The sequence below is a fragment of the Mesocricetus auratus genome, unplaced genomic scaffold (assembly GCF_017639785.1).
Source record: "Mesocricetus auratus isolate SY011 unplaced genomic scaffold, BCM_Maur_2.0 Super-Scaffold_2245, whole genome shotgun sequence".
In the NCBI taxonomy this organism is placed as follows: domain Eukaryota; kingdom Metazoa; phylum Chordata; class Mammalia; order Rodentia; family Cricetidae; genus Mesocricetus; species Mesocricetus auratus.
The window spans coordinates 35,071,926-35,093,087 of NW_024429180.1; the positions used below are offsets into that span (position 1 = coordinate 35,071,926).

General features: G+C 37.5%; 1 protein-coding gene across 3 annotated transcripts in view; it reads left to right on the plus strand.

The window, feature by feature from the left end:
• The window catches only part of Diaph3 (diaphanous related formin 3), a 433,102-nt gene that overhangs the window by 218,640 nt on the left and 193,300 nt on the right, over positions 1-21,162 (plus strand). For all 3 annotated transcript variants that reach the window (XM_040754912.1, XM_040754964.1, XM_040755016.1), the window contains one exon: positions 17,248-17,487. In XM_040754912.1, the coding sequence (XP_040610846.1) occupies positions 17,248-17,487 (240 nt within the window). The remainder of the gene's footprint in view (positions 1-17,247; positions 17,488-21,162) is intronic.

Below are 21,162 nucleotides of genomic sequence, written 5' to 3' on the forward strand. Positions count from 1 at the left end.
AATATGGTGGGGACATCAGGTTGGTACAGTATGGGAAATATATTGTTTCTGATGTTAACAATATTTGAAGTTTAGGTTCGGAGGAAACTACTTACTTGCTGAGTTTACCAATACATTTCAAAAGTCTTAACCAGCAATTGCAACAATATTAAGTCGGATAAAGAGGTTAGTTGTGGATGGCTGCTTATGAACCAGAGGTAGTCTAAGATAATTTGGCCACAAACCTCACCATTCTGTCTAAACTCACTTGGTTCTAATCAGTCAGTCAACTGGCTTTGCAACACAGGCAGGACTTCATCAGAGAACTTCAGTTCCCAGAAGCCAGTGGTTGGGAGTGAGGGAGATGGCTATTAGGTGACCCTGGAGAGACCAACAACAAGGCCTTTCAGCTTCAGTATTGGAGAGTTGCTAACAAAGGATTGAAAGATGACATGGTGCTTTCCTAGCTTCTCTGGCAGCTATATGGGGAAAAGGATTGTGAGTGAGGAGTACAATTGAAGCCATTGGTATGTTAATATGGCAGTTTTCATGTTCTTATTGTTAAGGTGAATGAGGGGTGAGCTGACTGCACTTAAAGGCCATGACAGTGTTGAGAAGTGGTCATGTTTTAGACAATTTTGAGAGTAATGAGGCTAGGATTTCTACTGTCCCAATTTGGGAAGTAAGAGGAATCCAATCCACGCTAATTCTACCTATAGAAGAGCACACAGCTTGTATGGTGAAAGTCACCTCCTGAGTAGATGAAGAAAAGCCTTGCAGAAGGCACATTTTCTTGAGAATATTAATAATTCCAATGGACAGGTTGGGAATCTATTCACTTGAATGTAAAATGGGAGGTCAGGACTGGAGGTTCTAAATTTGGTGCTGGTTGTGTACACTTGGCATTTAGATAGCTTTGGGGCTAGGTATGATCTGGAAATGTAACCCAGGCAGTGAAAGGCTAGGGAAAATATGTAAATCTTCCTGTTTTCCCCATCTTTCCCCCAGAGGACAGCAGCAAAGTTCTGTTTGTGTTTGTCTTTGGTTACCACCTCTCTGAGGAAAATTACGGTCTCTGAACGAGGGAATTGTACAAGATGATTTTATAATGTGACACTATTGCTGTTTGTTTCAACAACTAAGCAAGAGTTGGAGTAAGAGGGCTTTTTGACATCTAAAGAAGTATGCAAGTCATTAGTGACAAAAAGAAACAAAAGGTATATGTGTCTGTAGAAATAAGAAATAACACTTACCTGCAGACCTTGCTCTTGTAAACACAATATAGTCATTTCTAATTTGTCATAGTAAATGTACATTTCTCGTAAGCTCAGATATAGCCAAGATGGCAAAGTGTACAGGCATGTTCTTGCTTGATAAATCTCATTTAATCAAAGGATTGAATGCATTTAGTTCAAATCTGCATCAAAATAATAATATCAAATCTTGCCATTAAGCAGAAAAATCATTTATATATTGCCAATTGTGTTCTCTGTCGAGTGGGAAGAAAAGTGTCATTGAGCTCTGAATGGAATCTCTTGTGAGCTTTTGTTGCCCATGTTCCCTGGAAATTAGCAGAATGTCAGCTGTATTAAATAACTCTGCAATTCTTTAATTTATTAGAACTAATAAAAACACAGCATGACCCAAATAACATGCTATTTCGTTGAGTTGCTAAGCCTAGTGAGTTTCTCTGAAAGTTTGAATTTTAACTGTGGCATATTAATCCCCCCCCCTTTAATGGTAAAAAGTGCAAAATCTTGCTTCCATTGGGAGATCTTAAACCCTTGCTGTGTTCTGCCTGCAAGCCTCCATGTAACCTGCCTCCATCTGGGTATTTTTTGATTCATCATATCCCAGTCTCCTTTTCCAACACTTCTTTAGTCACTGAGCCTCTGTATCCTTTCTCAGACATAACAGTTGACTCTTGGGTGTAATTTTCAAAGCGTTCCTTCCCAGTCTTGTACACGTTCCTTGTTTTCCCTGCGCTTGCTGTCCATGCTTCGTGTTCTCTGTAACTCCAGAGCTTGTTTCCTCACAGCTTCCTTTCCTTCTTCAAGGGCGAGCTGTTGGGAGGTGTTACCATAGATCCATCCTTGAGATAACTGCCAGAGTATCTCCATAGTACCCACTGTGCTCACACTTAGTGTATTCTGCTCCTTTAGCCTATCATCTCTCCATAATGTTGTCAGTGACAATAAGAATCATTGATCCATGTGGCTATTAATGAATTTCTGGTGTCTTGAACTGTACCTGGTATTTAGTGTCCAATAAATAGTTGGTAAATGAATAAAAAAAACTCCTAGTTACTTCAGTATTTTGTTTCATTTTTATTCTTCAATGTTGGAAACTAACACTGAAGAATAAAAATCCAGTACTGGATTTGGATTAAAATAGCTTTGTTTGGAATTCTATATCCAACTAATATTCTCTGTGTTTATAAATAGATTGAGCAGATCTGGCTTTGAATTTTGACTTTGTCATATTCTAGCTTTAAAGATGTGTGCCTGCCTGCCTGCCTGCCTGCGTGCCTGCTTGCCTGCCTGCCTGCCTGCCTGCCTGCCTTCCTTCCTCTTCCTCCCTCCCTCCCAAGGGCTGTGGGATTTACCAAAGCTCTTGTATCATTGAGGCAGCTAATATTGCCAGCTTCTGTCAGTATCCTCACATTTTTATTTTTAGTATTTTCTTTACTAGGTTCAATTTGGCCTCTTAGAATCACATGTCTAGAAGCTCTCTCACTGTCCCGTGACACTGTAGCATGGCTTATGCACATTGTTCTACAGCTCCTTTTGTTTTTCAGACAATGTCAAGTTCCAGGTCCTGCTTACATTCTGCTCTCTCTTGTCTTCTGCTCAGAACTTCACTCTGTTGTTACAGTCATTTCCTTCCGTTCTTTCTTCTGGCTTCCTTGTGCATTGTCTCTGACTGCTCTGTTTTTTTTTTTCTAAGATTTCCTGAGACTAGAGGAATACTCTAATGCCTTTTTGGTATACCTATTTTGCCATAGTATTTTATTTTACTTTTTTAACTTATGTGTGTTTGCCACCATGAATGTATATGTACCATATATGATCCTGGTGCCTGAGGTAACCAGGAGAGGGCACTCTATCATCTGGCACTGGAGTTATGAGGGTTGTAAGCCACACATAGGTGCAGGTCAATAAATCTGGGTCCTCTGAAAGAGCATCCAGTGCTCCAACATTTGTTTGTTTGATTTTTTTGTTTGTTGTTTAAATATTATGGCATCTATGACTTGTGATACCTCATTGATGAAGATTTGGATAATAGCAGACAAGAAGGTTAATTTTGGAGTCTTGGGTTAATGGCTTAAATCTTACATTAAGCTAGCCTAGAACCAGCAAGTGCAGACTGATTGTTATCTGATGTTACTAATGAATCATTCACAAAGAAAGATCATATACTCATGTCATTTGTACAGTAGCCCCTTAAGGTAACAAGAATTGGAAATCTTGGAGGCTCTAGAGATGCCTTAATGGCTAAAAGTGCTTATTGAGCAAGTACTAGGACCTGAGTTCTCATCCTCAGCAACCATGTCCTTACACTGGGGCCTGATAACCAGCTGACTGAGAAACCCTGTCACATGGGACCAATACAGAATGTAATAGAAGCTGATACCCACCTTCTCAGTGTACATAAACCCACATAGATATATCATACACACACACACACACACACACACACACACCATGTACCTCTATCAACACAACACATACATAATTCATACCTACACTCCTTTTCACACAGAGCTGACATATGTATGAATGAATGTCTTAACCAAGAACCACCACACTGATTTCTGCTTCCCAATTTTAATGTCTCATTGTTTCTACGCTATTGTGTTATTTCTAGGTTCAGGCCTCTTGTCACATTGAGAAGTTATATATATATATGTAGAGAGAAAAGATAAATAACAACGGCAAGCATTTAAAAGATAGGCTTGTATTCTTTTGCTCATGACCTGTCTTGTTCCTGTTTTTCTTTTCAAAATGCAAAATAGCAATATGTTTTCCCCCAGAGTCTAATGGTCCAGTGGGAGTAGGCTTCTCTGTTCTTGTTCAAATGGCATATTGCAGAAACTACCTCCTCTTACTCCCCACTCTTGTGTTCCTGCTACCCTTTCCTATTTTCTTTCCCTAAGTTAACAAGCAAACAATTCTCTAGGGCTAAACACTTCACCACTTCTCTGGGATACCGTAATAAATTGTGTATTTCTGTTTAATTTACCTCCTGGCTGCTGGAACACAGCTTGGTGCTGCTTTGACCCCGTATTCATTGGATTAGTTAGGGTTCGTGTCTGAGATTTTTGCCTCGTGCTCTTTGCTTTGCTTATATTTTTATTGTGTATTCAGCTGTATGTTTCATTAAATATCCTTATCTTGCATAGCAGACTTTGCTCTTTTGAAAGGATGGATGTGTTTGTTTTCTTTCCTCTAACATTAGGTCAAGTTCTCTGTCCTATAGCTTAGCTATGATCCATTATTGCTGCTGTTTCTCTTTCTTTTCTAGGGGTGTCAGCTTTGTGTCCAAGTCCAAATATTATTTTTATTTGGAGGAGGAATATTGAGTAGTAGAATTGACTTTTTTTTCCCTTTAGTAACATGTTATCATAGCTTTTTAACCACCAGCTTCCCCATTACCACCAAATCATCTATCTCAATATATTTCCCTCAATTCTTATAAGGAAAAGAATATCTAGGAATTCCTCCAAATACTTATGCTGGCATTATTTTGGGGTGTTAATATTGTGCTGCATTTTATTTACATTTATGCATTAAGTAGTCACCGCGTAATGTATTGATTTTAGTTTCTTGAAAGCTGCCATAGTTAGTGGTTTTCAATGAAATTGATTGAATGGTGGCATTTTGGATTTTTCATTGGTCTTTTATGTTACTTTGTTTCTCTTTCTACAGCAAAATATATGGCCTTTATGCTGTGGGGAAGTTCAGTATTTCTATCCTTTGATCAGAGTTCCTTTAGAAATCCTCCATGTGAACCGTGTAGCTGAAATAAAGCATGCGAGCTATTAAGGTCAATTGAACAGTATTATATAGATAGATGATTTAAGCCTCTAGCGGTGTTCTATTAAGAGTTTCATTGACACATTATGTTTTGCCTAAGTTCTTCACTAGAATTTTATAAGAAAAAAACATTCTACATTTTGAATGCTAATTAAAAGAAAATTAGTTGAGGGTGTGTGTGTGTGTGTTTGTGTGTGTGTGTGTGTTCAGTCATGTGGAAATGCATGTGTACATTCATGTGTTAGACAGAAGACAACTTGTTGCTGGTGTTATTCCTTAGGATTGGTCCCCACCCTTCCTTTTTTTTGGAGACCTGAGCTTTCATTGGTCTACAACTTGCCTAATAGGCTGAGCCTGCCAGCTTGCCTGCTGCAGGGATCCTCCTGTCTCTGTTTCTCCTAGCAGTTGGATTATAAGTATGTGTCATAACAACCAGCTTTTTTATGTGTGATCTGGGATCAAACTGCACTCATTTTGTTTGCAAAACAAACACTTTACCAAGTAAGCTGGTTTGTTTTTTTTTTTTTTAAGCTGTTTGAGCTTTTGACAATCATTCACTTTGTTCCTAAATATTGTTCTCACACTTTGTGTGATTTGGGAGCCTGCTTTGTTTTTTCTTATCTAAGAGAAATTATGTCTGCTATGACCTCAGCTTACTCCTTACTGGATTTCTTACTACTTCTCTTGGAATGACGCATGGTTTTCCTTGTTGTTAGAGTAACAGTTGTATATAGACAATGCTTTTTCTTCACTCTCTTTCTTCAAATGCAGGTGTCTACATATGTTTCTCACAATCCATTCTGCCTAAATCCTGACTGCCATGTTTTGTCAATATTTTTATTGTTCTCTCATTCTGCATGACTTTGTTTTCACAAAGATTGGGAATCCTTTCTTACAGAAGCCTGGAGAGTTACTTGATCAAAAGTACCCTGAGGATCTAATTTGAAATCTCCCAAAATTTTTCCACCTATTTCTTGACCTAAAGAGTAATTTGAACTAAACACTGAAGGGATTTCTGAAAATCCTTTGATTTCTTTGTAGAAGTCTGCAAACGAATTTTCTGCACCTTCTGGAGAAAATGAATGAAAACTACAAATAATCAAAACTAAGAAATACATAGCAAGGTACCATTGTTAGGGAGCCCGTGCTTGCAATAAATACCCAGGTCCTTTGACATTAGTATAGTGGCATCAGAGAAAACAAGATTGTATAGAATGGGTCAGAAAAGATATCAGGAATTAGTCATGTAAGTCATTTGGAGTAGTTATCACTTAAAATGCTAAGCTAGTTGGCAAACACCACAAGAAAATGCCTCTTATTACTCTTAAATAAACTATTCTGAAGTCTGGATGACATTCCACTGCCCCTCCCTCAGCCTTCCCAAAAAGGAGAGGAAAAAATCCAACCAAACAAAATACCTTGACTATTTCCTAGTGGTATTAGCTTTTAGACCTAGTATTCTACCCCATGTTTTGAGCTGTTGAAGACATTGTTGAAGACTTTTTAGTTTGTGATTAACTTTTAACTTCAGCTGCTCATCTGTCTTGAATGTGTAATTAATTAAATACCTGCAAGTTCAGTGACTTTGTCAAAGTGACCCTTGAATGGAAGTATGTTTATAGTATTTTAATGATTTTCAAATATCTCCATTTCAGTAAAATTTGCAAAACCATGAAAGGACTGAGTTCTTCTGTGTATTCATTACATTCATGTCAGTGAAATGGCAGCAGCACACCACAGTTAAAATAGAATGTACTTTAATTTATGTGTGCTTTAAGCTATGGTGTTAATGTGTAGCCTAGGCTGACTCTGAACTGGCTGTATTCGTGCCTTATTTTTTTAGAGTCCTGGATGGACAGGATATTATAACACCAAACTAGAAGAGTACAATAGCCACTGGGGGGGGGGGGAGTTATGGTCTTGTTGAAGTAGTTGTGCCTTGTTTGGAGAAAGTGTGTTACTGATGCTGGTCTTTTAGGTTTCAAAAGTCCATGCTGGCCAAGTTTTGTTCTCGCTTTTGGCCTGGGTATTAAGATGTAGCTTTTTTCTACTGCTCCAGCATATTTATGCCACCATGCTCTCCATGAACTAAACCTCTCAAATGGTAAGCAAGCTCCCAATAGAATGTTTTCTTTTTTTAAGAGTTTCATTGATTGCAGTGTATCTTCATAACAATAGAACCATGACTCAGATAGAAGCTGGTACCCACCGGTGTGGAATATAGTTGTGTCAGACCTTGATCGTGCTGTGTTTTTGGAGTAAAGTGAACTTTCAGACTTAAGACTAGAAAAGTTCTTGGGTAATCTGAGCGGTTCTTAATTGGCCATCTTAGAAGGACCATGAAAAACAGTGGTGTAGAGACTGATATGGAATGTAGGAACCCAGATCAACAAATTTTAGAGGGACAGAATATTGAGAAGTGTTCTAGAGACTACTCTTGTGATATTTTCCTAAAGAAGATAGCAGGATTCCTCTCTTGTGCTAAAAGTTTGCCAGAGGCTAAATTGATTAGGAGTGGCGGAAACATTTCAAAATAGACTAGTATTTCTCATGTCACATGGTTAATAATGATCACTCTGATGCACATCTATACTGAAAAGTAGCAAGTGGGGCATGAAGAAATGCAGATTGTGCGGTTTGAGGAGAAAGGCAATACCAATAAGTGTTTTATTGGAGGATACAGCCCATGGAGATAAAAAGTTTTAATTCTGATCCTAAAAGGATCAAAGGGTGTGGAGATCCCAAGGCAAGGTCATACCCAGCGCTAGGTTTCTGACCTGTGAAAAAAATTACAGAAAAGCTTAAGTAGCATAGGTCTCCTTTAATTTCAGATGTAACTAAAGGAAGTGGACATGTTTCAGCCACAGCAAGGAGCAGAATTTGTTAGCTTGGTTATGTCTTGGTTATGTCTTTAGAGTCAAGAATACAAGGAAAAGTTTTGTGGAAGCTCCTTCTGTGGATAAGGAAAGCTTTTGAGACCAGGCATGTGTCATGGTTATTTCTGCATGGCAGCACAGAATCATCCTAGTATGAACCTGGGGAATTGAAGCTTGGATTATGTTGGAGACCCCAAGATGTTGGAGATGCCAGTGTAATGGATACCTGCCCCCACAAAGCTGCATTCTGAGTGTTGAACCTGCCCAAAAGAGGGATGCTGAAGCAAACAAAGATAGATGTAAGAGTTGGAAAGACATGGAGATGCGAATTTGGAGTTTACCATATTGGTTTTTTAGGTTTGCTTGGTCCAACATTTCCTCACTATTCTTCCTTTCCTCCTTTTTGGAGTGTTCCATTTTATTTTAGAAGTACATAAACTGATTTTGATTTTGACTTAGATTGCCTTGAGTCTTAGAAGAGACTTTGAATTTTGGACACTTAAATAATGTTGAGAATAGGCGTCTTTGAAGTTGGACTGAATGTTTTGTTTTGGGTTTTTTTTTTTTTTTGCATTTTGCTATGTCTTTAAGCCTATGGGGACTCTATTTGAATGCTTAGTGATCTGGGAGTGACACTACTTGAGGGTGTAGGTATGTAGCCTTATTGGATTGGGCCTACGCCTTTTTCGATGACATGTGTCACTAGATGGAATTTGCGGTTTTAAAATCCCGTGGTAGGTTTAGTTATCTGCCTGTCTCTCTGCTTGTCAATGAGGATATAGCTCTCTCAGCTACCACTTGAACATCATGGGTGGAGTCATGCTCTTAACATGACTATATAGACTCAGCTTTAAACTGTAAGCAAACCCCAAGCTAAATGCTTCCTTTGAGAAGAATTGCCTTGGGGATGTGTGTCTTCACTGCAGTTGAACAGTGACTAAGACAGTTGGAAATGGTGACTCTATACCATTCATCAAGAACAAATAGATTGCACCCAAACTTCATATATTATTACTGATCACAAAGTCTGTTTTGCTATCCTTTCGCCTTAACTTGTCTTCATTCTTGTAAGTAGAATACTGGTTGAGTTTGGCTGCCCATCTAATTCTCTTTCTAATATGTTTGGTAGAGTTTCCAGTATTGAGCTTAACTCTCACTGGAGTTTTCATTTTTACCCAACTTGAGATTTCTATACATTAGTTGGGCCATTTTTGCAATTGTGTATTGCTTGGGCACATAGTATACTAACTGTCTCATAAAAAACGGTAAATGATTTAGACTTTTGAAAATGTGGTTATACATTCATTTCAGTTTGAAGTTCTCATCTTGTAGTTTAGTTCTTAGATATTTTGTTGTACTATTTTTCTGTCTTCTTTACAATTCCTTTTAACAATGCCTTCAGTGTTTTGTTTGCTTACTAACTCATGTTGTTTTGCTATTTTGCTAATTACCTTTGGAGTGAATATTTTTAACTTAGTTTACATGTATTTAATTAGCCTATGAGTGCATGGCCACATGCAGAAACGTGTGGCATAGTCTTAAGACATTTGTGAAGCCATCTCTGTCCTTTCACCATGTGAATTCCAGGGTAGGCATCAAGCCAGTGGACTTGCTACCTGGGGATCCATCCCATCAGCCCAGGGAATATATTTCAAAGGATATTTTAAATCTCTTTGGATAAACTCTCTTGTTTCTATCCAATTATGATAGTATATGCTTGTAATTCCAGTATTTAGGGAGTAGAACTAGGGGGATTCAGTATTCAGCTGTAGCATTGCTGGCACAGAGTCTGATCTGAGCCTAGGCTCCATGACACTCTGCAATCAACCTCTCTGTATTTTCCCTCACATTCCATTGCTGCTTCTTCCACAAGGGTTGCCCTTAGAGTTACTCTGGTGTCCCGGGATTCTTACTGGTTTTCCCTTTATTCTTGTGGTTGCTTACATGAGAATTTTGAAGAGATCTGGTTTCTATTTTTCGCCTTATCTTTTGATACTCACTTCCCTGCCCACTGTTACATCCATCTCCAGTTTCTTGTCATCAATTCATATTTCTCTTTATTTTCACTGTTTACTGCTTTGGGGCTCAAATGCCAAGTCCTCATGAAAGTATTGATTAAAATGATGCCATCTGCCTTCATTCTTTACTTATATCACCCCATTTTTCATTTATTCATAACACCAAAGGCCATCCTTCTTTTCCAATGGTGCCAATCACTCTTGTAGGTGCCTTTTGAACTTAAAATTACTTGTATCAGGGCCTCCTATATTCTGCATTCTTATGGAAAATTACTTTTCACCTTTGAAATTTGACATTGCTGTCCTTAATTGGTACAAAGTATATCTAAATTAAGACTCGAAACTGTTGCCCATTTTAGATATAATTTTGGAATTTGTGTTTGGAACTTTTTTAACTTGGAGATTTAACATAGTCTATATAATCAAAACTACAAAGGGTCACTGTAGGAGTGAACCCCACAAAGCTATCCGCCCTTGAGGGCGGGGACATGTAAACTGACACAGGTAGATATAAAAGGAAGTGAAAGGAAAAGGAAGCCCCCTTTTCTCCTGAAAGCCAGCCATGCTTCTAACTCCTGGTTTGTGTGACTCTCTCTCTCTCTCTCTCTCTCTCTCTCTCTCTCTCTCTCTCTCTCTCTCTCTCTCTCTCTCTCTCTCTGGTAAATAAATATATTGTTTTCCATACAGCATCGAATATCTTTGATAGGTTACATTTAAATTCATAATGGAATTGTGGTGTTTTCTTCTTGATGATTCGTATGTTCTTTTTCCTTTTTGTATAAAGGCTTGATACTTTCTAGCTAGGCCATCTATATAGTACTGAAATTTTATTGCATAATTGGCTTAGTTTGTTTCATTTGGAAAAACAAAACAAAACACCATTAGAGTCACATCCTAATTACCCATCATGCATCATTCATTAAGAATAAAGCCTGTAGTGTTTTTTCATATATACGTAAAACATTGTCTTATGATTCAGCACTTTGCAAGCAATGTTTATAGAGTGCTTTTTAGATAAGACTATTGTCCATTGCCTATGATATTTTCTTCTGTGCCCCAGTAGTTTGAATACAGATGGCTCATGGATTCCTGTAAGACTTCTCAGAGAATATAGTGGGAAAATGAGGCTATATTTAACTAAATTAGTGTAGAATTAGGTAATTTTCTTTTACTTCTAGCTTAATGTATAATTATTGAAGATGTATCCTGACTCATTTGCAGTATTATTCCATGCTCCTTAAGCTGTTGTGGTAGAAAAATCCGAGAAGGTCAGTTTTCATGCAATTCGGGAAATGCTATAAGGACCATTTTTTCAGTGTATTGTTCTCATGAAAACTTTTAAAATTTGTGATGTATGTGTCTGTATATGTAGTTTTTGATATTTGTTTCATACATGGGGAACTTTATATAGAATGTAAAAAGCAGAGAACGTACACAGGCTTACTGCTTGAGAATGGACTGTCTGTAGAACAAGCTGTGTTCCATGAGAAGAGAAACTCACATATCTCCAGAAGTCAGCCCCTTAGCCCTTCTTCTTTTGAAAGATTTCCACTTACTTTCCAAAGATCAGTTATAGTAAAGTATATGCTTAGAGCCACAGGGCAGAAAGCAATGGTTTTCAGGAAAACAACCATTTACAGGTTTAACGAGGAAGGGGCTTTCTGCATGAGAACTTAAGCACTCCTGGCACGCCTGTGGGAGTCTACTTGAGTAAGTCACTGTCTATAGGCTAACAGAGCGAGTGTGGAACAAAGTGTCTGGACAGCCTCCAGGACAGGTGTGGAATAGCATCTGGACATTCAAAAGGGCAGGTGTGGAGTAGCATTTGGACATCCAAAAGGACAGGTGTGGAGTAGCATCCGGACATCCAACAGGACAGGTGTGGAGTAAGTAGCATCTGGATGTCTAGCATGATGAGTGTGGTAAAGCAGTGGACGTCCAGCAATCTTGGGAGGTAGCGAACTTCTGGCCCTGTCCATTGGAGAGAATATTTTATCAAAATGCTTGATATTGACTTGAACAAAGGAAAGAGAAAGACAACTATTTCAGGCATGAGGGTCATAACCACATAGGGAAAGATATACTTGGGGATGCCCTCCACAACACAGAAACTAATATCTAACTCTTCAGGGAAGATATAGGCTTTGAGTACTACTTAGAATGCTAGAGAAATACCTTTTAATTTGCAGAGCTTCTCAACATCTGAAGGAAGCCCATGCCACCCAAGGTGATCACCCAGTGGCTGAGTTATCTGCTGAAGTAAGAACATATAATCTCTAAAGCAAGGCTGTGGGATTTGGAGGCGTTAAGCCTTAGAATACACTACTTAAAAATTAAGGAGTAAGAAAATTAAACAAATTTCTAGAGAAAATGGCAAAATCAATCTGTTTACAAATGGCGTTGATTGTGGATTTCACTTCTACAAACATAATGTGGTTATGGTGAAGATTTCAGAGCTCAAAAGGAAAGGATCGGGGGAGAGGGTAGACAGGGGAAATGAAAATATGTTCTTAATCAAGAAATATTTCCAAGGAAATGAAAATGACAAAAAAAGTACCATATGGGAATGCTTGAACTGAAAAGTTCAATAACTAAATTGAAAATCTTAATTCATAGGTTTCATAGTATATTGGAGCAAGCAGAGGGATCAGTGAAATGGAAAGCAGATTTGCAGAGAGTATAAATGTACAAGCCTTGGCGTTGCTTTGCATCTATGAAGTATGTAAAAACTGTGCCATATGTACTTTGCTGTTGTTTAGTTTTCTTAAATAATTTTAGCATAACAGCTTTAATATCATAAGGCCATGTTTATTTTAAAAACATTTTTGATATTCTGAGTACTACCCAGACATAAGGCACATGAATACTTTTTTCCTTTTTCTTTTAAACATCTTTTCTACAAATGAAATTAACTTTTTTTCCCCCCTGAGTTTTCTGGAGATCATGAACATATTGGCCTGCTAACAGTGGAAGATAGACATATTTTTTCACATAATTAGAAAGAGCGAGTGTAAAACTTTCTTTTAATGTCTTCACTCCTGTTAGATGCCAGTATTTTCTCGAAGTGCTGCCCTTGCCTTTCAGAAGTGGAACTGCTGTTAGGACCATCCCTTTGCTTATCACCCCTCTCCCTCAAAATGGAAGAAGTCACTCTTAGACAAGTCTAAGCAGAGAATATACTAGAAAAGCAGACCTGTAGGAGTACGCACTTCTCAGCACTGTAGGAATCAGCCCTCTACATGACTGAGAACTGAAAGATAAGGAGATGACAGCTGGCCAAAGCTGGAAGGACCGCACTCCTTGCTGTGATGTGCTCCTTAGAAACTGTGTCTGGGAAAGTCAAGATCATTCTCATGAGAAAACATAGTACTGTTTACAGCTTGAAGGCCATTCCAGATGGTTTGTACATTGTGTCTATGAATTTCCACACTGTGGTCCCCTGAATGGTGCTCAGATCCATTGTGTTCTCATGGTGAGGTATCTGCCAGGTATCCATCTGGAACATTAAGGCAATTAAGACTGGAGTGGTATCTTTTCAGTCAACAGATAATTTAGTGCTAGAAACTTCATTGTTCAGTTTTATGTTTTTAAGGAATACTGACAAAGAGAGTGATCAGTTTCTTTTGAGATAAGACCATGTAAACTCTGCCAAGAGAGAGTGGAGAAAAATCTCTCTAGTTTTTCCTAGGTCACCTCCTGGTTTTAATAAAAGACACACTAAATGAACTATAATGAATGTTAATACACAGTTGGTATAAAATTTACAAATTGATTTGGTTTTCCTTAATAGAATAATGGACAAAATTTCCCATAATGACATTATGGGTTGTTGCATCTTCCACTGTTCAAGATAGTACTGAATGCAAAGAGGTGGGCTCCAAACACAATAGTTAGCCCTTCCGTGACCCTCACAGTGCAAAGTGGGTCCAGTCTGTCCTCATTGCGTCCTTGATTTTTTTTAACTGACTTCACATTTCACTATAGTACTGCTCATGTATATGCCCAAGAAACGAAAGTTTTAAATAAAAGTTCCCTGTTTTGTTTTTGACCTTACTTCTTGTTTGCTCTTCTCTTTTAAGCATATCTGTTGTTATCTGTGAACAGTGGCATCAATTGTACTATTCTGCCTTCATAAATAGGACCAATGTGCTAGAGGGACAACTCTGCTTGACCATAAAACCTGGGTTCGATTCCTATGTTGCTACATGACCATCTGTAACTCTAGTTTCCCAGGGTCATGGTACATAGATGTACGTCCACAACACACACACACACACACACACACACACATGTGCATACTAGTAAATCTTTTGAAAATGCTTTTAAAAATCGACTGAAAACAATACTTTTTAATTTTTTAGCGCCATCTTTACATTATATATCAGTATGATTTGAATGTCTTGAGTTTATATTACAAACATAATAATCTTAACTGTAAAGTGCACTCATAGTTTTTGCCCCGCTAACATTCTCATTGTTTAGCTTTCAGTCCAGATTCCTATTCCTCCTACCCTCTTCTGATTCCCATCTGCTCTCTTGCTCCTTTTGCCACTCTGAGTACTGGTACCAACAGGCTCTCCATTCTTGCATTCGGCTGACTGAGCTTTCCCTAAGAACAGAAAGTAAGTCCACAATGTTGGTAAAATACAGGAAATGGCGAGGAACAGGAAATGGTTTTCACGTTTGTTCGTATATTTTCCCCACCTTTATCCTTTTAAAAATTTAGCCTACTTGAACTTTGATTTAAATCCTGAGCTAAAGAACACTCTTACTCCCTTTGTTGTTGTTCTGTTGCTCAGACGTGGTCCCATCCTTAAACAAGGAATCCATTGAACACAAGGAGCAGATGCTCACTTCCAAGTACTTTTCTAGCACAGAAACTTGGCTTCGGACATGTAATCTAGTAACAGCCTAATACTAATTTTCCCAAGTTTACAGACAAGAGCAATAGGAACCAGATATCTAATGAAAACAAAAGTCCTCTTCCTAGCTGCTGTTTTTAGGTTACTTTCCATGACTTTGCTTTGTAAGGGTTTTCATGAACATGCAACACTTTGTTCTGTATTACATCATAGACTTTCTCTTTTCAAGGTACCTGTCCTCAGTGCCAGATACACTCATTAGTCATACAAATCTAGGTTATGTTTTTCTAGGAAAATTAATTACTTTGTGCTGGCTACATATGGCTAGCTTGTCAGAAGAAAAACTTTAGCATATTTTGGGATGGTATAATATAGGTATTTAAATAGCCATTTTCCCCTCTTCCTCCTTTTGCATAAAAGAGCACATTAATATTGCTAGAATTAACATATTTTGCAATTCCTTGACATCACATGAGGTACAGAGAATTGTTTCCAATGTTACCTGCAAAGTTGCCTGTACTTGATTTTCATAATGCAGAGTAAGACTAAGGAAAATCAGAGATGTCATGGTTCACCATTGACCCTTTGAATTGGCCGTGATTATATGTCCTACATTTTAGTGCTCTTCTGTGTTCCTCACCTTCCTAACAGTATTAAGTTTAATCCAGTAGCATCCATACTCCCATGTTATGTGGGTATCTGCCATCACAGTGTTTACAGAGGAAAAAATAGTCCAGGGAAGTCAATCTGTTTCAGGTCATGAGAGGTAATCACCATTTATTCCTTCTTTTTATGTTATGATCTAAAAGGATCAGTTCATGCACCTGTGTACCATACAACTTAATTTTCTAACAGAGTGACTTTTTCTATATGTTTATATTGCTTAAGCTATACAGCACATTAAAATATCTTTGTTGAGTCTTCTGTCTTTTTACTCTACTGTAGGATAAAAGGGGTTTTTTGTTTTTAATTTTTTCCTAGATATGAATTGCAGCCATTCTTTGAATCCAAGGCAATGGAAAGCATTTATGGCACCTATAGAGTGGAATTTTTACTAGTTATGCTGCTTTGACTCTTAGACACTTGCTTATTGCACTGCACACATATCACATGTCTGCAGATAAATTACTATTTATGGTACTGGTGATGAAAAATCATGCTCCGTGAGTATTTGGCTTCTCTGAAGAAATTCAGTCAATGGTGTCTACTGAGAATTATTGCTGTATCATCCATTTTTTTAAAGTTTGGTAGGTTGGTCAAATACTAAGGCAGTCTGTACCGTCTTTTTATATCAGAGTCTAACCCAGTTCCTTATGGATACTATGCAAGTCCTCCACCACTGAGTCTCCAGTCACATTTATTTTAAATAACAATTCATTTAAATGACAGTTTTACAAACACGTTACATTTTCCTTAACCATCCTAAATTTCATTATATCTGTGTTCCATACAAGCGTCTTTTAACATCACATTTTACCCTTTCTTATAGGATCTTGGACATGTGACTTCATCTCTCTTAATCCTGTTGTGCTGTCACATTGTTTTCTGTCTTTGCCTCAAACATCTTTTGATATTTGCCTGACCAACTTCAACAGTTTTCTTATTACTGCCCCGTAATTGTTCCCGAGGCCTCATGTTGCTAATATATGTCATTAAGGAGTTCATCCTAACAGAGGGAGATTTCTAGCTCCACCTAAGTGGTATGTGCCCAGTGTGTAGCTAGAAGAGAAGGTGTTAGCTTAAGGGAAAGAAATGGATCCTTTGTTCTTGCTCACACCTGTAGCCTTCTGTGTTCTCAGCAGCAAAACTGAGTCTCCCCTAGGGTTACCTTGGCATGTGACAGCCCTGTGGCTTTGTGCTACTCTGTCTCCTACCATGGCCATGTTTCCTAACTCTGATTCTGCTAATTTAGTATGTGTCAAGAGTCATTCTACTTTCTGTGTTTCTGAAGAAAGTCAATTTAGTACAAATTGGGACCTATTTACTCTCCTTCTATCTAACACATACTGTTAGTCAGCAGGGCTTCTGAGGACGGCAATTGCTATTTGAGGCAAACAAACCCTTTTTAGACCTTTCTGAATATGTTTTAAACATGACCCAGTGTATTTCAGTATTGAACAAAGATTATTTAGTGTTGATGTGACTGCTTTGTAGTCTGTTTCCCCGGTATCCTGTTACATTTCTTAAAACTTTGGGGGTTCTTTAATATTTATTTGATTGCTTAATTAAATTTCACTGTTTCATTAAAGCTTGCTTTTCATTGCACATCTGAATTGTTAATTTTGTTTTTGAAGGATGACTGGATTCCTTACAGAAACAAGCAGAGCTCTCCTCTTCCTGCCATCAGTTTTCAGGGGACATATTGCTTCTTCCGTACTGTCATACCAATAAATCATCCCAGATTACTTGCCGAGGTACAGTACTGAAGTATATACCATGCATTTTAAAGGAAATCTGCTATTTTCTTTTCAATCAGATGAGCAATGTGAAGAGACTCCGGCCACGGCTCAGTGCTATTCTCTTTAAGCTTCAATTTGAAGAGCAGGTGAACAACATCAAACCTGACATCATGGCTGTCAGTACTGCCTGCGAAGAGATCAAGAAGAGCAACAGCTTTAGCAAGTTGCTGGAACTTGTGTTGCTAATGGGAAACTACATGAATGCTGGCTCCCGGAATGCTCAAACCTTCGGATTTGACCTTAGCTCTCTCTGTAAAGTGAGTTTGTTTTTTTAACACACATATTTGCCTGAACACTTACTGTTAAATGTCAGCCCTGATTACATTATTTAAATATTTTTATTTTGATGGGCTCATTATCAAGAACTTGAACTGAACCATGAACTCAAACCTAGAGTGAACTGAGCTAATTTACTCAACCTCTGAACTAAATCCAAATATTAATTTTCTCTGATCTGCAAATCCAACTGAAGGATTTTGTTTAATAACTAAATTATATCCTAAACCTATGCTTCCTCAAACCAATGAAATAGAACGTCAAAATATCATTTAAGCTTTATATTTATTTAGTGCAGGTACCATCATCTAGTGATGTGTATTAACTGTTACTTAGGACTACTCAATTTTTTGCCTTTAACTATTTAAGTACTTTTCTCCATTATTTTGCATTGCAGACTGAAAGAGAAATAAGATTTCTTTATATGTGAAATGCATTTAGAATTACATATATTTCAGACCTCATTGATAAGTTGAAAATGTTTTTGTCCAGTTGTAGTTTTGGAGGTTATAAAAACTGGTGAGTTTACAGTATACTCTATTGTTTTCTAATATTCTTTTGGAGCTTGAATTTGTAACAACACTGAATTCAGTGTTTTTTATAACAGACCTTTTTGTTGAGGTGTGTGCCACGGTAACAATGTTTTAGTTATTTGTTTGTCATAAATTGGTGTCAGTTACACATCACAAGAAACCTTGTGACATCCACCCTGTCTGAATAAGGAATTTGTCATTTACTATTGCTAGCTTGGTAGACAAGGTGAGACTCTGGCTCAGCTTTGGCTGTTTGTTGCTGAGTGGCCGTCCCCATAGTGGCTTCATATTCACCTTTCACACAGCTGTCTGGAGCCCAGGCCACCACGGACAGCAGTGTTTCATGAACTTCTCTCTTCCTTCTTTTATTTTCCTGCCTTTGTTACCACATCTTTCTGTATTTGGTTAAATTCTGTGGTGTATTGCTAAGATAGGCGATAGATATTTTACCTGGCATATGTGGATCTCATATTTCCTAGAGGTAAACCACAACTGTATTTGTTTGCCTATTTATATTTACTTATTCATATTATGATGATTCAGTGCTTTAATGGAGCTGTTTATAAAATTGTTTGGCAGTCAAGTTAGGCCAGGGAGGCCAACTTAGCAGGAAGAGGCTGGTGGCTAAGTATTCGGAGGGGGAAAAAAAGAACTGAATCTTGAAGACAAGTATGTATTTTCTGGAAAAATGTTATAAGTAATAGAAGGTTGGCATAAAGCTTATTTCATTGCACATGTGGATATATAATGGTACAGTATTTTTGCATTCTTCATAAGACAGGAGCTCAGGAATCAGGATTGAATTAGGAAGTCAGGAAATATCCCGAAATTTCATGCCTTGCAGTGGTGGTTTTCTAGACATACATTAGTTCTGTAAACCAGATAGTGTATTCAGGAATGTAATTTTATTAGCAGGAAGAAAGAAGTTGCCTAGTACTATTGTCATTGAAGATATATTACTACTTTAATTTGCTAATTCCTTAGTCATATTTATTACATTTGCATTGCAAATGAATGCATGTTCCTATGAAATATTCAGCCATTCTCACCAGTGCAAGAAGTTCTATTGGGAAGAGCTGGTTACATAGTGATAGTGCCAGAAATTTGGTGTAGAAGTATAGTACCTGACCTATGACAGTGACAGAACCCATCAGAGTAAAGAGAAAGATAGGAAAGATGTGGTAGGAGCGGAGGAAGGGGTGAAAGATTATTTCTTTATTTGTGCTTTAGCCATCTGCTGTCTGGGTTTCCACTGGCATGCTTGCTTGCAGTGTTAGCTCCTAAAGGAACTAGGTATTATTTCCTTCCCTTTGTGTACCTAAATATCTTAAAGGATAGCCTGTTTAAGTTGCCTTATCAGAACACTTAGCAAAAAGTATGGATGATAGAGCTCGAAGCTAAAATAGTGGCCTTGGAGCTCTACATAGAATGGTAGAGTAGATCAAGGGAAGTAAACAGTTTTCGCAGCCTGAGAGGCATTGACAGTGTTTGGGAACTGTCAGAGCTGAAGGAGAAGTTGGTAAGCTAGACTAAAAAGTTAAGGAAGCCAAAGAAGATGAGGGGAAGACAGTGGAGAACTGAGTCCTACACCTGAAAAACTACTGGGGTTGCTTGACTAGCACACACATCTCATCGGTGTAGTTAATGCACCTAAAGATGGCTACCTATTCTCTTTCACTCCTTCTTCTCAAAGAGATGTTGACAAGAGACTAGTTCTGATTGATGATGTGGAAGAGGCTAATTCAGGGTCTAGTGCATAGTAAATAGCTAAAGAAAGAGAAGGGAAGTTGTTTTATTACAGTAGTGTAGTATGTGGTTCTTATTTTGTAGTGGAAAACAGACGCTCTTTCCATAACATACACTCATAGATACACAGTAACCTTAAAATCTCATACTACAAATACAGTGCAAGCTATTATTGTTTTATTGCAGTTAGTGTGTGAACCAGTTAATCTGTCTTCAGGTAAAAAGTCGTCTGTGATCATGAATTGTTACTGGGCATACAACATCCTATTAGCCTGCATGTCAAGTTGGAAGCATATATTGAACCAGATGATATCTCATCACGTTTGTTATCAGAAGTACCAGCTTGATCTTTGATAGTTGTGATTAAATTATTTTTGCCAAATATACAGCATTTGATTTCTTTGATAATCCCCCACAAATAGACCTCTTTATTTATTTAATAGTGTAATGCCAAAAAAAATTTTAATCTGTTCATACATCCTGAGTAATTATGTGATATTTAACATGCTATTTCTAAATTCTTATTTTAAATTTCCTTTTATATAAAGCTTAGGTACGCAAAATACATGATTTGTAAAGAATTGGTATTGCTATTTAGGAATTAGTACACAGATTTTGAATTCTATACCCATTATAGTTTAGTATTCAGATTTTGTTTTGTATTCATTTGTATTTCAAAGTGGCAACTATGATATCTCTGATTTGAAAGATGCTATTTGGTAAATGCAAAAGTAAAATTGAGTTATAAGATGAACATCAACTTGAAACTTTTATTTATATATATATATTATTTACATACTAAAGTTGGTGTTTTGGCATGTGTTTTTCTGATAGTCAGAGTATAGAAATATTTTATTGAGCTAAAAAGATTTGCCCCTAAATAACATAAAAAATTTCTTACACCCATTTCTTTGTAAAGGGAAGACGTGTTGAGTATTGCTCTTATACAAAGCATGAACTAGCTTCATGTGTATCCTTCCTTGAGGCCCATCTCTTTCTCCTCACTACCACATATATATATATATGTATATATATGTATATATATATATATTCTGGGCCTCCTACATTGATAGGACACCCTGTAAGAAAGCCTTTCAGATGTATTTTTCAGTGACAGCAAAGTTGTTCCCAGCTTAGGTATTGTGAGAACTTTGTCTTGATTTTTCAAAAGGATAAACTGTAGGTTGTAAATGAAGAACTATTTGTCATTCATGAAATTCTCTGAAAACAGTAATACTTTGTCCTTTCACTAAAAGCTGATAATAGGCATTTTGTAAACTCACACACATGTTACACACACACACACACACACACACACACACACACATCCTGCTCATGATAAAATGTAATTCCATTTCCTTAGAAACGCATCATATA